General features: G+C 34.4%; 1 protein-coding gene and 1 non-coding gene across 2 annotated transcripts in view; one reads left to right on the top strand and one right to left on the bottom strand.

The window, feature by feature from the left end:
- Nucleotides 1–18,385, bottom strand: part of LOC133831874 (probable LRR receptor-like serine/threonine-protein kinase At1g56140) — a 50,954-nt gene that overhangs the window by 22,445 nt on the left and 10,124 nt on the right. Inside the window, exons 20-21 of the mRNA XM_062262280.1 lie at nucleotides 18,213–18,331; nucleotides 17,891–18,101 (exon numbers count right to left, since the gene is read on the bottom strand). Of these exons, the coding sequence (XP_062118264.1) occupies nucleotides 17,891–18,101; nucleotides 18,213–18,331 (330 nt within the window). The remainder of the gene's footprint in view (nucleotides 1–17,890; nucleotides 18,102–18,212; nucleotides 18,332–18,385) is intronic.
- On the top strand, nucleotides 3,052–3,158 carry LOC133833288 (small nucleolar RNA R71). Its single transcript, XR_009892679.1, has one exon. It is a non-coding gene; the product is annotated as a small nucleolar RNA R71 (small nucleolar RNA).

Here is an 18,385-nt window from a genome sequence, read left to right as displayed (position 1 = left end):
AGCTAAAATTGTGTAATTTCGTGTTTAAATATTCAGCGTATGCCAATATATCGCAGCTATAGGGGGCGATATATCGCAGCACGTAGATAAGGAAAACACGAATCGATGCACGGTCGCCTCGGGAACAGTGGTCCAGGCGATATATCGCCTATAGGGGGCGATATATCGCCTCCACCAGCATGTTTTCAAACACTTTTGAATTCTTTTCCTTTCAGCCATTCAAACTCCTTCAACAGTCCAGCATCTTTTGAACGAGTCTTCAGCCTCTGCTGAACGATTATTCAAATGATTTTCACCTAAAAAGCCATTATTTTTATTCAAGTAAAATCAAGATACTTTCATTCCCAAACTCTATAAATAGGACCCAGTACCCAGCCATTATTCACCTTTTGCTCTAAGTTCAGAAGCTGCTAGTGTTAAGTGAGTGTGAGAGTGTAAACACCTGGTTTGGGAAAATCATAAGCTTAAACATCATAAGCTTATCAAACACTTTGGGAAGTGAGGTTCGTTAGTATTTCGGTTGTGGTTAGATTGATCTTGCAAGTCTTTGAGGTAACCAAAACTCTAGTTCATTTCTGTATTATGTTATTTTCTTTCTCATAGTCTTCTACTCAATCTCTAACCTTAATCTTCATTTTGGTTAGGGAATCTAAGTTCTTGAGCACATAAGTTTCGATAAGCATGTTTCTCAAATGGTTTAGTCTTTCCATCCCTTTCATTTCATCTCCTTTCTTCTTTAGACTCACTCTTTCTAATGGTTATTAGGAGTGTTCCAAAAGGTCCCAACTCAGTCCACATATCCTGGTAACTTTGGTAAGGAAAATAGGCTAGAATCAATATGTTATATGCTTATGTTATCTTATGTTTTATGTTGTTAAATGTGTTATGATATGTATGCATGTATGTTTGTAGGCTTGGGCATATGACCCATATGACTAACAAGACCCCAAATGGGTTATGGGCATATGACCTACTTAGCTAGTAGGACCCCACTAATCCCATGGGCATATGCTTGTTTAGTCTATGGGACCCCAAGTAATAATGGCCATTATAATAAGTGTATGTATTAAGTGTTATGATATGTCTTTACGTTCATTATGAAATTTATGTGTATGACTATGTGTTAGATTTTCCTTACTGGGCATTAGGCTCAATCCTTTCTGTTTTATGTGCAGGAAAATAAGCTTTAGAGGCGGTAAGATTCGTGTCGCTTAGAGGATGTGTATCGATGGTGAATGGAGTCAAGGGGGCCGAGCGTTATTCGATTCGAGGATGTAGTCTTGTTTATGTTTTTATGGTTTTAGATGTATTTTCCGCATTTTCTATGTAACTCTTTTTACTTTAAGCTATTTTTGTTTTAAAGACAATGGGTACCCATATCCTACTAAATTTTATGAAAGTAACATTTGTTTCTACAAGTTTATAATAAATTATGGTATTTTCGCAAAGGTATGTTTTAGTAAGACTTTGTATGTATAGTTCGATAATGGTCTTAGAGTCTAGATTAGTGGGTCATTAAATTTCTGCACATCAATTAAAGCCTGCCCAGTAGCTAAAAATGGCCTGCCCAGAATGATAGGTACATCCATATCCTCCTCCATATCCAGAACTATGAAATCTGCCAGAAAAATGAACTTGTCCACTTTAACAAGGACATCCTCTATGATTCCTCTGGGGTGTTTCACTGAACGATCTGCTAACTGTAATGTAACTGTTGTAGGACTAGCCTCCCCCAAACCAAGTCTTCTGAATACAGACAAAGGCATCAGATTTATACTCGCCCCCAAATCACACAAAGCATGCTTACATTCAAACTTCCCAATTGTACACGGTATAGTGAAGCTCCCCGGATCTCTCAACTTTTGGGGCAACTTCCTCTGCAATATCGCACTGCACTCTTCAGTGAGCGCCACCATCTCATAATCGTCCATCTTCCTTTTCTTTGACAGAATCTCTTTCATAAATTTCACATAGCTAGGCATCTGCTCTAATGCCTCAGCAAATGGAATATTGATATGCAACTTTTTGAATACCTCTAAAAACTTAGAAAGCTGTTTATCCAGTGTAGTTTTTCTAAGCCTCTGAGGATATGGAACTTGAACTTGCTGGTTATCAACAAAGGGAGGACACTTGTTTGAGTCTTGGTGGTCTTCAGTAACCCCATTAGCATTTGTATCTGATTTCTCACCCAACTCTTCATTCTGAACCACTGACATTTGGACACTGGGCTGCTCCACTTGCTCACCATTCCTCAACGAAATTTCTTGACAGTTCTCTTTAGGATTTACCACGGTATTACTAGGCAAATTCCCTTGCGGTCTGTTATTAAGCATGTTGGCCAACTGACCCACTTGTGTCTCAAGGTTTCGAATAGAGGATCTGGTCTCAGTCATGAATTGAGTCTGAGTATTAGTGAGGGTCAACAAGGCTGCTTGCAAATCATTAGGCTTTTCTGGTTGATCTTGCGGTCTAGGCTGGTGTGACGATGAGGCTTGATTCATAGGTTGTTGTGACCTGTGTTGCTGGTATGGCCCTTGAAACTATGACTGTTGGCCCTGATTGTTTCTCCATGAGAAATTTGGGTGATTTCTCCACCCAGGATTGTAAGTATTGGAGAACGGATTCTGATAAGGCCTCTGAAAATTACCAACTGCCTGTACCTGAGCCTGATTAACTGGCATATTACCATACATGTTGGCCGCTGTACACTGTTCATACAAATGAGGCCCTCCACATAATTCACACCCTGATTGCATCTGTATAGCCTGGGCTTGAGTTGAGATCTTGTTTTGTTGCAACTGTTTTGTCAATGAAGCAACCTGAGCAGTTAAAGCAGTGATAGCATCTAATTCATGTACCCCAGCTACTTTTCTCTGTGAAGTATCTCGTTCGGCAGGCCACTGATAATTGTTCATAGCCATCTCCTCTAACAATTCATATGCCTCATCAGCCCCTTTACTCATGAAAGCACCACCTGCTGCTGCATCTATTATAGTGTGAGTAGTACCGCAAAGCCCATTATAAAAATTGTGGACTAACATCCACTTCTCTATACCGTGATGAGGGCATTTCCTGAGCAGGTCTTTGAATCTTTCCCAAGCATCGTACAATGACTCTCCCTCATTCTGATAGAAGTTATTGATTTCTCCCCTCAACTTAGCAGCTTTTGCAGGAGGAAAGAACTTTGAGAGAAACTTCTGAGCTAGTTCCTCTCATGTATTGATTGAGTTGGCCTATAGAGAAATAAGCCAACTTTTTGCTCTGTCCCTTAATGAAAAAGGGAACAATCTCAACCTTATTGCATCATCGCTCACCCCATTAAACTTAAACGTTGCACATAGCTCAAGGAAGTTCACTATGCGCAAGTTAGGATCCTCATTGGGGAGACCACCAAACTACACAGAAGTCTGGACCATTTGTATCATCGCCGGCTTAATCTCAAAGTTATTGGCAGTAACAGTCGGTGGCCTAATGCACGAGTGCACTCCTGTGACAGCAGGGAGCACATAATCTCTTAATGCTCGCACATTTTGGTCCTGAGCGATGTGATTTGGACCATCATTATTGTTAACCTCGTCTCTTTGGTTGCCAGCCATTGATGCTTCCAACCTCTTTTTCCTTCTGTTTTGTCTGCAGGATCTTTCGATTTCAGGATTAACAGGCACAAGATTTACAGATCCTTCACGTCGCATACAAAAGATTCACCTATTAAAACAAAATGCGACAACTTGGATTAGTTCAAATAATAATAACAGCCAAATAAGAATAAAAATTAACTATTTTGATATTAATAGAATATCAATTGCCCGGCAACGGCGCCAAAAACTTGTTGCGAAATTTTCTTACTACGCAAGTATACGCAATCGAATAAACAAGTAATAGTAGTGGAAATACAGTATCGTTCCTTCAGAGAATTGATCCAATAATTACCAATAGCAAACTTTTATTTCTATTTGACTAATGAAAATTTAATGACAATTAACAATGAACAATAAACTAGGAAAGCAAGATTTAATTAGCGAAACTTAATATAAGCGAAATATTAGAGCATTCTAATTTCATCAACCTTCAATTATATTCAATCAATAATACAACTAATATGCTTCTTTGATCTATGATTATAGCAAGTTTACTAATGACAATTCTATTCTTTCTCAAGATATAAAATATTCAGTTTACCTGTGAATTCTCTACATGTCTGTGATAAATTCTACACATAAACCGCATTAAGAACAAAAACCTAATTGCTGCACAAACCAATTTGATACTTTCGTTCTAAATTGAAATCTATGTCTATTGTCTAAAGCTATTCCAATTCTCACTTTTCAGATATTGAATTAAAACCAATAATCATGCAACAGATGGCCAATCAATTAGAAGCATTAAACATTAGAACAATAGATAACCATAAATTCAAAGAGTCATAGAAATTGCATTAAAGACGAATAGAATATCCAGTGACTACATTAAAATACTCTAAATAAGAATTTAGTTCATAATATCAAACTTCATCACACAATCTAAAATTCAAAAGCATAAAGAAAAACAAACAAAATAAAAGTAGATTCTTCTCTGTTTCCTTCCTTCTGTCGTCAGAATGCTTCTTCTTTTCAGTCTCTTTCGATATTCTTTTTATTCTTTTTACAAAAATCCAAAAAACCTACGAATTTCCATAATAATTTCCAAAAATGTCCTTGTGCCGATATATCGCCTATGATGCTGCGATATATCGCCTGTTGAATGTGCTCAATAAAAACGCAAGTTTCTGATGTCGTTTCTGCTAAGCCAAAAATTGAAACTGCTCCTTCTGCGATATATCGCCCAAGGCAGGCGATATATCGCCTGTACCGAATTTCCAAATGTTTACCAATTTTGACTACTCAAACAAATATTTATCAACATTCTCGAACAAATCAGAATTATAACGACACACTGCACAAGTTCACCAAACAGATTAAATAGAAACTTTCTCTTGAGAAAAACAACCAAATTAATCTGAAAAGGTTATAAATAAGCGTATATTTTGTACGCTTATCAGTAGTCAAGGATCTCGGCTACAAATAAGGTCAGACAGACCATACTCTATTTATTAAACACTTGGAAAAAGGAGAGATAACTATCCTGATTGTATATGTTGACGATATAATAGTTACTGGCAACAATACCAAGGATATGACTTTAATCAAAGAATTATTAGCCAAAGAGTTTGAAGTCAAAGATCTTGGAACACTGAGATACTTCCTAGGTATGGAGATTTCTAAAAGCAAAAGAGGTGTTTCTGTCTCACAAAGAAAATACACTCTTAATCTTCTCGAAGAAACTGGAATGCTTGATTGTAAGGCAAGCAAAACTCCAATAGAACTCGGCAACAAAGATCGAATGCTTAAAGGAGAACCAGTGGACAAAGGAAGATATCAACAACTAGTTGGAAAACTCATTTATCTCTCACATACTAGACCAGACATTGCTTTTGCAGTAAGTCAATATATGCACGACCCACGCCAAGGTCACCTCAATGCTGTATATCGAGTTTTGAAGTATTTGAAGGGAACTCCAGGCAAAGGGTTGTTTTTAAAGAAAACTGTTGAAAGAAAAGTCGAAGTATTCACTGATGTAGATTGGGCCGGATCGATTGATGACAGAAAATCTACATCAGGATATTGCACTTTACTGTGGGGCAACTTGGTGTAGAGTCCAAGAACTTTACTTAGCTAATTATTTAGTAGTATTATAGTATGTATAGTATTATCTTTGTTACTGTGGATTTTTGGTTCAGACCGGGAATTATTTGGACACTCATAGTAGTACTTATAGATTTTCTAAGTTTAATCTATAGTTTAAGAATATTAATTTTAACCTAAGGTTTGATTATATTACTGATATTAAGAATAATATTTATTATACTATAAGGTTTAGATATCAACCAATAGGATTTTAAGCACATGTTATGAATGGGTGATTAAAGATTAAGTATTTTGAGGATTAAATTTAATAAGGAGTAAAGTTTGAATGCAATAGGGCCAGTCAGCAGCTTTGAATACGTTGAGGGCTTAGTCAAGGCTGTTTACTCCATTCAAACTTAGCTAAAAATGTGTAATTTCATTTTTAATTAATCAGCGTGTGCCGATATATCGCAGCTATAGGGGGCGATATATCGCAGCACGTAGATACGGAAAACACGAGACGATGCACGGTCGCCTCGGGCATACTGGCCCAGGCGATATATCGCCTACAGGGGGCGATATATCGCCTCCTTCAGTGTATTTTCAAATGTTTTTGAATTCTTTTCCTTTCAGCCATTCAAACTCTTGATAAGTCCAGCATCTTTTCTGAACGAGTCTTCAGCCTCTGCTGAACGATTATTCAAATTATTTTCACCTAAAAAGCTATTATTTTTATTCAAGTAAAATCAAGATCCTTTCATTCCAAAACTCTATAAATAGGACCTAGTACCCAGCCATTATTCACCTTTTTACTCTAAGTTCAAAAGCTGCAAGTGCTAGGAGAGTGTGAGAGTTAAACACCTGGGTTGGGGAAATCATAAGCTTAAATATCATAAGCTTATCAAACACTTTGGGAAGTAAGGTTCTATAGTATTTCGGTTGTGGTGTAGATTGGTCTTACAAGTCTTTGAGGTAAACCAAAACTCTAGTTCATTTGTTTTATGTTATGTTTCCTTCTCTTAGTCTTCTACTCAGTCTCCTAACCTCATTCTTATTTTGGTTAGGAAATCTAAATTCTTGAGCACATAAGTTTTGGTAAGTGTGACTTTCAATGGTTTAGTCTTTCCATCCCTTTCATTTCATCTCTTTTCTTCAAATCTACTCACCCTTTATATATGGTTTTAGGAGTGTTCCAAAAGTCCCAACTCAGTCCACATATCTCGGTAACTTTGGTAAGGAAAATAGGCTAGAATCAATATGTTATATGTTTATGTTATCTTATGTTTTATGTTATTAAATGTGCTATGATATGTATGTATATATGTTTGTAGGCTTGGGCATATGACCCATATGACCAACAAGACCCCAAATGGGTTATGGGCATATGACCTACTTAGCTAGTAGGACCCCACTAACCCCATGGGCATATGACTTGTTTAGTCTATGGGACCCCAAGTAATAATGGCCATTATAATAAGTGTATGTAATAAGTGTTATGATATATCTGTATGTTTATTACGAAATTTATGTTTATGACTATGTGTTAGATTTTCCTTGCTGGGCATTAGGCTCATTCTTTTTTGTTTTATGTGCAGGAAAATAGCTTTTAGTGGCGGTAAGGTTCGTGGAAGCTTGGAGATTGTGTATCGATGGTGAATGGAGTCAAGGAGCCGAGCGTTATTCGATTCGAGGATGTAGTTTCTTTTTATGTCTTTTTACATGTATTTTCCGCACTATTTATGTAATGTCTTTTTATTTTAAATCATGTTTTGTTTTTAAAGACAATGGGATCCCATATCCTTCTTGGTATTTATTTTGTAAGTAACTCTTATTTTTACAAGTTACTTAATAAAATTATGGTATTTTCGCAAATGTGAGTTCTATTAAGGATTGCATGTATAGTTTCGTTAATGGTCCAAAAGTCTAGATTAGTGGGTCATTACACTTGGTAACATGGCGAAGTAAGAAACAGACTGTCGTTGCAAGAAGCAGTACAGAAGCTAAATATAGAGCCATGGCACATGGAGTGTGCGAGGCAGTGTGGATAAAAAGACTATTGGAAGAATTGAAAATTAAGTATGAAGCTCCAGTCCAGCTTTACTGTGACAACCAGTCTACTATTAGCGTTGCTCACAACCCAGTTCATCATGATAGAACAAAACACGTAAAAGTAGACCGTCACTTTATTAAGGAAAAAATCAATGGGGGAGTTATCAAAATCGAGTATGTGCACACTGATCAACAACTTGTAGATATTCTTACCAAGGGATTATCTGAAAAAGTTTATAATTTCCTTATGAACAAGCTTGGACTCATCAATATCTATAGTCAAGCGTGAGGGGGAGTATTGACAGCTAGGAAATTATAAAATTACCTTGTGATAGGCTGGCAGTTTTTATTGTGTATATTATCTTTCCTTAGTTAGAATATTTCAATTAAATGTAAAGATTTTATTTTATTCTTGTATAGCCTATAAATATTGTTCATCACAGTGAATAAAATATCAAGTTTTATCACCAAATTATATCTTTTGTCTCTGAATTTCTTCACTTAACACCCATCCCTGAAAGCTCTGCATGCAAACGAAACATAAGGCAGTGGCTCTACTTACTACACATCATATACAATTCAAACATCTTTTGCAAACACATGTTGAAGTGTGTGTGCTGATCACTTTGTTACATGCCATATTATAGCTGTTAAAATAGATTACCTTCGTCGTTGTCATTGTCGCTTTGAGGCTTCTTTTTTATTTTTAGAAAATATAGAATTCCAAACACAGAGAAAAAGATTGAAACTCCAATACCAACAGAAGCCCCTGCAATGAGATTAGTCCTCTTGTTCTTCTTGGTTGGAGGTTTGTTACTGACTGTAGGAATGAATTCTGGATGATGGAACCTCAATGAATTAAACTTTTATGGGAAGAAAACAGGCTTTAAACTTTTATAGCATCCTAAATATTTGACTACATATTACCTAGGTTAGCACTGATGGCTGAAATAGAGGGTCCATAAGTACCTGGGGAAGGTATGCAGCAAGCTCCTTTTCCAGCCCAAAAAAGATGGATTTCAAGGCAGTTCTCTATAACTCTCACTTTCTATTCCATTGCCGAGTGTCAACCTTAATCCCCCATTGATCAAAGATAGAGTTCAAAGCTCTCACTGTATGCAAATCATATCATTTTCACCTCAATGTTAATGATGGTACACGTTGCTCTTGTTTAAATCACAAGTCATCGTGCTCATGTGATAGGCCAATACAATAGTATAAACACAGTAAACACTTAAACATGACTATTTTTTTTTAATCTTAACCTCTGATATCTTATTAAAAAAAGTACCTGCTGACATGCATACAAGGTTTTTATAGCTTTTGCAAAAAACAGCATATCTATCTATTAAAGAAAAAGAACTACAATAATATAATATATATATTTATATAGAGAGAAGACCTTCAGAGGGCTCTATAGTGGGCTGAGTTAAAGAAGCATGACTAAAAGTGGGGAAGGCCACAAAGAAAGTAAGTATTAGAGCTAAGGACATGATTATTAATTCACATGAATATCAGTCAACCCAAACAAAAATGGCTAAATGGGCTTTCTGGTCACTTAGAGCTCAGATAGCAGAGTTCCCAAATAAAATATCAACCCACTGTTTAATTAGTAGTAAACATATTGTGCTGACTTATGCAACCACTCGCATTGATCAGGTGGAAACATTTTCCTGAGTATGAATGGCTTCAAATGCTCAAATAATGCAAGGTGATCCTCTTTCAGTCTTTCTCATGTATAGTTTGACTCAATCAGACAAAGAAATTTCTTAACAAATGCAATGTTATAATTGATTTATTGATTTTTCCACTACAATAGAAGAAAAGGTAGTTGAATTGAATGCATTGATAAAGATATGAGGACAAGAAGCAAACTAGCCAAGAAGGAAGTTTAAGCATTATCCAGAATATTTTATATTATTGATATCCTAGAAAAGGTTTCCTGGACCAAAACCCCTTGCCTTACTATTTGGCAAAACCGCTTGAGAAGCGTGTCCCCTAAGCTACCCGGTTTTTGCAGCCTAAGAACTGGCTTTTCCAAACAGGCATACGAAATTTTTTTACCCAGAAAATCTCCCCAAAAAGTGTAACCTATGAGTCATGCTTCTAAATGGTTTTTCCTATGGCCGAGGCCCCTAGGATAAAAACCTACGCCTAAAATACCAGCCAAAAACAAGTAACATACTGCATGCGATTATAGAGAAAATTTACCTAAGCAACAGTGAAGGAAAAAATCTTAAAACATGCACAAATGGAGGACTTACTGAAATGTTTTGCTGGGGTGAAACTGAAAGGGTCGTCTGGGTTGGAATCCTGCTAGGATTGCTGGTACCGGAGTCTCGAAGGAGTTCTCGTGCCTGAATTTCTGGAACGCTGGGAACAGTGACCGGAAGAAAGAAAGGGTTTTGAGACTGAGAAGAAAGAATAAAATAAGGAAATTTTCAAATGAACGGGTAGCCCATGCGAAAGGTGGCCAACCCTTTTATATACGTAATAGGCCAAAGGAAGGGAGCCGTTGGATCGCCTTGATGTAGGATACGAGGATCACTACTCGAGAGACGAAACGACGGCCGAGTATAGGCTAGACCATTTAATGCGGTTCTCGGAAGACGTACCATCACCAACCACGATGATCCACGTATTCGATACCTGCATAATGGGCGGAATGTGAAGAGTCCACAGAGAATCCTAAAAGCCCCCACCGTGGCCCCAAATGACGTCGTGTGCCACGAGCAGGGGCTTGGGGGGTAAATGTACGCCCTAAATATCCACGGGATATTAACGAGCTGAGAAATGACATAATTATATCAGCCACGTGGATGTCACATACCCGGAGCTGCTGTTACCAGGTCTCACCTTTTTAGCTCGGCGTAACCGAAGGCTTAATAAGATTACTAAGAGTCGGGTCAGGAGTATGAGATCACAAGCTGAGAGTATCTCAGCTCGTGGTGCGAGCTTGAGTTGGCCCCTCTGACTCCTTGTAAATTCAACCACGCAATGTAAACGTGCATATATCAGATATCACATGTCTGATCCATCCTTGAATTCTCAGACACGCAGCATAAACGTGCGTGTTCAGGCGCCCATGACTGGGTTGGGCCATGCGGCCCATTATCCCCATTTCCTATTGATTAGACCACACTTCATTGTCAGGTTTTAGGAATTAATCATGAATGTCACAGAAGTGACATGACGGGTAAGAAGGTCACGGGATGACCTCCCTTGCCAACCCCCAGGTGTCCTCTCCCTATAAATATGGAGACCCTGGGAGTTGCAAGGGGTTGGATTCTAATCTGTAAAGAAACACCTTGTACAGAATATCATAAAGATATCAATAATAGTGGTTGGTGGACTAGAATGATTTTAACATTTGAACCACCTAAAAAAATATTCGTGTTATCATTGTATTTTAAGATCATTCATCTATTACGGTTCATTCTCAGCACTAATCCTGCTCTTTATTCTATTAATTATCTGTTGCCGAAGAACCACGTCAACAGATACATATTTAGTAAGTTTGGGAACTTAAATAATACAAAATAAAATATAAAGACTTAAATGATACTTTTTTAAAAGATGGTAGACCTTTACTGATATAAACTCATTTATAATCTATTAAAAAAAATCTATCAAAACAATCTATTATTAAAAATCCATTTAAAAAAAACAATTCATTACAAATTTATTTTGGAAACCCTATATTAAAAAATATATAATTTATAATATAAAAATGAGATTAAATCTTATTGTTTAATTGAAAATATTAAAATAAAATTAAAAGAATAATCAAAACACTAAATCATAATGCTTCGACCTATCATAACAAATTTATTTCGAGATAATGTCTGACGTTCGTGAATATCACAAATACTCTTGAGTTGTGATTTTTTTTCGAGAATGCTTGGGTGAATGAAGCAAATTGTTGAGTGTTATGTTTATAGTGGAGTAATCCAGGAATTAATAAATAAGATTATTGAAATAAAGAGTTTAATTAATAGTTTGGTTTATTGGAGCTTCGTATTATAGGTCCATGATCCCCGAGTCACCTCTATTCTACATTGTCAAGGTTAACAATGTCACAAGGAAGATTAATTGAGAGAATAACTAAACTGCAAATGATTTAATTTTTCAGTGCAAGGAAATAATTATATGATAATTATGTGCAATTGATTAATTGTAAATTAATTAATTAACTATATAGTTTTCATTTGAAAAACTTTATATTAGTTCAAATAAATATTAATCATATTTTGATTAATATTTGAGAGAGTTTAATTATTATCTTCTTATATATTAATTATTTAAAATTGATGGATTTTAAGATAAAGTTGATTTTGAATTAAATGATATTTATTTTGGGATACATATCTTGTCTTAAAATTAATTAAACAAAATCGGGCATAGAAAAATAGTGGCACATCTGACCGTGAGTGGCACCACTCACAAATTTAAATTTTGAATTTCAAATTAATTTGTTTATTTAATTATTCTTTTTTTAAATATGATTTAAATTAGATAATTAAAATAGGTTGTAACCTATCAGTTTATTTTAATTAAATGAAGATTAATTGAAACAGTTTAATTATCTTTATAAACCTGAAAAGAAGCTATTTTTTTCTAAGTCAGTTGTTTCTAAGTTATAAGACTCTCTTAACAATAGAATTCTCTAAATCTGAAATTCTAGAAGTTTCCATAGTCTCTCTCTACTTAAACATCTTTAGATCTCATATGCTAAGTACATCTAGATAGTTTAAATCAACCTGTGAATCCTACATGTCCACACACGTCCTTGTGTATTAGAGGAACGACTTGAAAGGATAAGGTGTGAGCTTTCATAAGGATAAGAAGATTGTTGATTTTACTAAAAGATTCAATGACACTTGATAGACTACAAGATGTAATCTATATTCTTTATATGTGTTATTTAATATATTATATATGTATGATTCTGACTGGTATTAATGATTTTTGAAAATCCATCCCTATACATTACGCTACATATTTTGATATTTTTCAAACTTAATACCAACACACTTTACTCCAAAGGAGGCCCTATCCATTCTCGTCTAATTTGGTGTCTTGACAAAACTAGGTTGTACTCATTTAAGTGGATATTGGGCGGTTGTACGCCATAAAATTGGGGGCAATTTTTACTTACATACAACAAAAGTAAAGAATTTACTATAATAATATCACATATAATATTTATACAATTACTAGATACAAGCAACGTGCAATATGGACGTTTGCTTAGTTTTATTTATAGAATTTATTACCTATTTTTATTAAATTTATATTAATGTCATATAAATTTTAAATAAATATTATATTTTAATTCAATAATTTATTTATTTTTGTTTAAGTTTATGTTTGTTCTAGTTTTTGAATTTGGGAGTAACAATAAGAGATTATATATTATATGTTTAATGTAATATTAAATATTATAGGTTGATTTTAAATTTAAGTTTCTTGCTAGTTTTTTTAAAAACATAATTTGTTACTAATTGACAGTAGATTATATTATATGTTTAATATGATATTATTCTAATAAGTGATTTTAAGTTTAATTAAATTTTATTTAAGTTATACAATGATTTTATTATTTTTAAATAACTATCATTATAAAATATCTAAAAAATATCCTATTTTAATTTGTTTAATTATTTATTATTTTTAAATAATTATCATGTAAAAAATCTAAAAATATTCTATGTTAATTTGTTTAATTATTTATTATTTTTAAATAATTATCATTGTAAAATATCTCAAAAATATCATATTTTAATATTTTTAATTATTTATTTTATTTTATTTAAGTTTAAGTATTTACAAACTACCGTTAAATATAAAAATATTCTGTTAAAGTTAACATTAAAAAAATAAAAAATCGTTAAAACCAAAAATTTCCGTTATCTACACACTTATTATATAGAAGAGATATACATTATATATCATTTTAATAAACATAAATATAAAAATACAATCCCACCAATTCGGTCACTTTCCTTATTTGTTTATATATATATAACTTACATTGTTTAATGTTATAGGAATTAAATTAATATATAAAATGTAATTATATAATATTAAAAATATTATCTCATATTAAATGAAAATACACAACAAAACTGGGGGCATTTCAATCCATTCAAAAACTCATCAAAACACAAAATCCAATCCCAGCTTAAAAACTTAGAACTTAAAACTCAGATTAATTCTGATTAAGTCGTTTCCCAACTAAATCATCCGGCTAATAAGCTTCTAATCTTTCATAGAATCGCTATGCCTCGATCATTGCTTAAATCCGAGTCCTAAAACTCAAGTTTTCTTCGAAAATGTGATCGAATGTCGAAAATGGAACAGGAGGGAGGGAGAACGTTATGAATGTTCTTTTATTATTCTGACAGGTTACTTTAAGCTTAAGTAACCTCAAGCAAATCCTAATGCTTGGGGTCCCAAAAACGCCCCGGGATAAAATAGTCAAAATTCTCAAAATTTCTCCCCTGATCTCACTAACTCCCAATTTATCATCAAATATTTATTCTCATTACCCAATATCCCGATAATGCTAAATACCCATTGACTCACTTCAAGTTAAGTATGGATCCCGTTGTGATTTTCCCACTGGCTTGCTTCCTAGGATCGTCTCGTGTTGAGTAACTTTAACATAACCAAATAATAATGAAGTATCACACACATACCACATATATGCCAAATATACCCAAAACGGGCAAAATTATGAAATTTGCATAATTAAACAGAAATTGGCCCACATACATATTTAATACATCTAAATATGCATATCAAATCATATTATAATATAACTCACATAATCACATTATGATACACATAAATATCACATAATCATATAATTCCAAAATTTGTCATCATGGCCCCCTAATCAAGACTCCAAGCCTTATTAGAAATTTGGGTCGTTATACATACATAGCTAATTGGGTACCTATTGAGTGTTCCACTGAGTTGTTTATCCAAGTGATAATTTTTTAATTATCCACTTCCCAATTTTCTAGCAAAGTTGCATAATATGCTTTGTCATTTGGAGGTTTAATCACAATTCCAGAAGCATAACCCCACATCTTTTTCCCTTTCAATTTTTTTTTCATCACATAGTTCCAATAAGAGTAATTCTTTCCATCTAACCTCACGTTAATTGACTGAAGGGAATCATCTCTATTACTAGCCATTATAGATGCAAAACAAACTTCCAACAACTAACTCAGTAAAAAATGACCAAATTTTACAATCTGGCGAAACCCTAAAATTGCAGAAGAACACAAAAATCACATACCAGGTTGTTGCAATGGTGCTCCGACCCAAGACCCAAGTTGGATCCGCGAAAGCTATGGTTACGCTTAAGAAATTCAACTCTATAAACCATGCTCTGATACCATGATAATTATGCAAAGATTACACAATCTATAGAACTCAAAGAGAAAGCAAAAGACAAAGATATGAAGAGAGAAAGAGAGAAACTAAGTATATTGCAAAAGAAGAGTAAATGTTCTCTTACCGTAAAATAATCAGTCAAGCCTTATAGAAGGCAAAAATAATAAAATAACATAAAAGACTAAAATAACCTTAAGATAATAACTCTAACACAATTAACACCACCTCCCCTCACCATTAGAAGCACCCATCCACCATTAACACTTTCAATTTTTTTAATGACTTTAATGATGCAAAACTTAAACACACAAAAATCCTCACCTAAGGCACTAGCTTATATGTTTCAAATACTTTTATGCATGATGTTCTAGTTTTGCTTGCCTCTATTTATTTATTTTTATTTTTTTGCAAATTTGAAATCTTAAATATGCAGATTTTCAAACAATTTCGACGCAATCAGATGATTCTATCAAAACTTGATTTGGAAGGCAAAAATAGTTAAATGCAATTGAGCAATTCAATGATTCCATCAAAACTTAATTTTTAAATGTAAATCGATGATTCCATCTAACTTGATTTGTGAATGCGAAATTGATACAATTATTCAAAAATCAAGTTTGATGGAACCATCAAATTGCATTGATTTTGCCTCGAATTGCATCAATTTTGTCTTTAAACTCAAGCTGTGAGTTGCCCCATTCATACTAGTCATAACAAGCTCACTAATTAATTTTTTGTTACCAAGACATTACTTTCATTAATTGAAATAGTAACTCTAACGTACTAATACTGTCATAAGTTTGGAATAATGTCAAATTATACCACACCAACAATAATATTATTGTTCAGATAGATTAATAATATACTAGCATGATGGATTCTTTCAATTTAAACAGAGTGGGAACCAAGTTAAGAGATAACCATTTAATTTCAATATAAAATACAATAAAATTTAGTAATTACATGCGCACAAAAATCATATCCAAACTTAACTTGATATTCAGTCTCAAGAATAGATGTTATCTCTCTAATTTTATAATATTTGAATAAAAACAGAGGAATGATGTAAGTTGATCTAAAGTACTTGTGATTGTGAAAGCATAGGTCGAGTCGAATTAGTGGGTGATGATTTGACCTCCATGGTGTTTAAACTCGAAGACGAGTAATAATGGTTAGTAGCAGTAATATCACTCACTATGCTGCTAACATCACTGAATCTCCAGTCAGAGAAGTAGCCAGGTCTTGACATTTTTTGGTTTACTTCAACATCACCCAAAAGCATTGCCACCACTCGAGACATTGGTGGCCGAGCAAACGGTGATGTTTGGGTGCATAAAAGAGCTATTTCTACCACTCTCACTACTTCTTCCTCCTTAAACTCCGATGACAGTGTTAAATCCACCAATTCAACTTCACGTTTTCGTTCATGCAAGTTCCAAGCCTATGGGAAATAATATAATATAATATAATATTCAATCAAGGATAGATTTTATGAATCTATGTAAGTGTTATTAGAGTCCTATGTTTGTTTTCTTAATCCACCACTTAGTAATAGAATGATAAGAGCACAAAAATCTTTAAGGAGCATAAAATATATAACTTTCGTTACCCATTCAAGAAGATAAACTTTTTCTTGTTCCAAGGTCAGATCAGAGCGGGGACGGCCACAAACAATCTCAAGCGCCACAACACCAAAGGCAAACTGTAGGAGATATATCAACCTGTATAGATTAGAAGAACAATACAACTAGGCAAAACATATACTGTTAATCGAAATTAGAACACCAGAATCAATGAAATCAAAAAATGAGAGAAATAAAAGGGCCAAAACAGAAAGCAATCGACACAGTGATTTTATACTGGTTCAAGATCAAAGATCAATGTGATCTTTGACTCTACATCCAGTTGAATACTATCCCTTTATTAATCAAGAACTCAGAAGTACAAAATTACAACAGTTAAGAAGTATATCACCAGACAATGAGAGATTCAATGGTGAGTAAACTCAGAACTACTCAACAGCAACTTATCACCATAACACATCCGTTCATAGTGTTATGCCAGCTTCTTCTCTCCTTCTGTCGTGCATATACTTCTCTTTCTCTCTTTGTAGTTTCTAGTTCTCTTTCTCACTTTCTCTCTCTGTTCTCTTCTTGCTGTGTTTTTCTGTGTGTATTTTTCTGATGAGCCGAGACCCCTCATATATATATGCCTCTTAAAAGAATAGGCAAAAGCCTCTCAAACTAACTTAACTGACTTAACAGAGTTAGTTAAAGACTGTTGGATTTGAATGAATACCAATACCACACAAACACATCAGCCTTCTCTGTTAGGTGCCCACTCATAGCGTACTCAGGAGCAAGATAACCACTGCATCGTTTCAATTACTTCACAAATATTACAAACGTAGTAGAAACACAAAATGCAACTAAAATTTCTTGAAGATTGATCTTACAATGTCCCGGCAACGCAGGTGCTTATGTGAGTCTTTTTATCATCATAAAACTTTGCCAAACCAAAATCTGATATTTTGGGGTTGAGATTAGAGTCCAGCAGAATGTTGCTGGCTTTTATATCTCTGTGGACAATTCTAATGTGTGATTCCTCATGAAGATAACTTAGACCTCTTGCTACTCCTAAGCAAATGTTGAAACGTGTTTACCAATCCAGCTTCAAACTGTGGTCTGCCTCATGTGTCAGCCATAAATATATCAGATTTGTATGCATACATGTGTATTTGTATATACAACAATATTAATGATATTTCATACCAAATAGTGCTCGATCGAGACTTTTGTTCTCCAAGTACTCGTAAACAAGAAGTCGTTTATCTCCTTCAAGGCAGCAACCATACAACCTCACTAGGTGGCGATGTTGCACCGCAGATATTGTAGCGATCTCAGCTACAAACTGACTTTTTCCATGATGGGATGTCACTGACAATTGCTTTATGGCTACTACTCTTCCATCCTCAAGTGTTCCCTGCAGAGCAGATGACTATGACTATGAACAGATGTCACAACATCATAAGGAACATTAAATGACAATTCTTGAGTTGGGTTAACTAAGTTTTGATTAGAAAAAATGACTTACCTTGTAGACAACTCCAAATCCTCCCTCTCCCAACTTATTAGCAGAACTGAAGTCATTTGTAGCCATCTTTAGCTCAGCATAACTGAAAGTGAATGGCTTAACACCCATCCCTGAAAGCTCTGCATGCAAACCAAACATAAGGCAGTGGCTCTACTTACTACACACCATATACA

The sequence above is a fragment of the Humulus lupulus genome, chromosome 4 (assembly GCF_963169125.1).
Source record: "Humulus lupulus chromosome 4, drHumLupu1.1, whole genome shotgun sequence".
Taxonomy (NCBI): domain Eukaryota; kingdom Viridiplantae; phylum Streptophyta; class Magnoliopsida; order Rosales; family Cannabaceae; genus Humulus; species Humulus lupulus.
The sequence above is the reverse complement of the archived record's forward strand: the minus strand, read 5'-3'. Positions and strand labels throughout refer to the sequence as shown.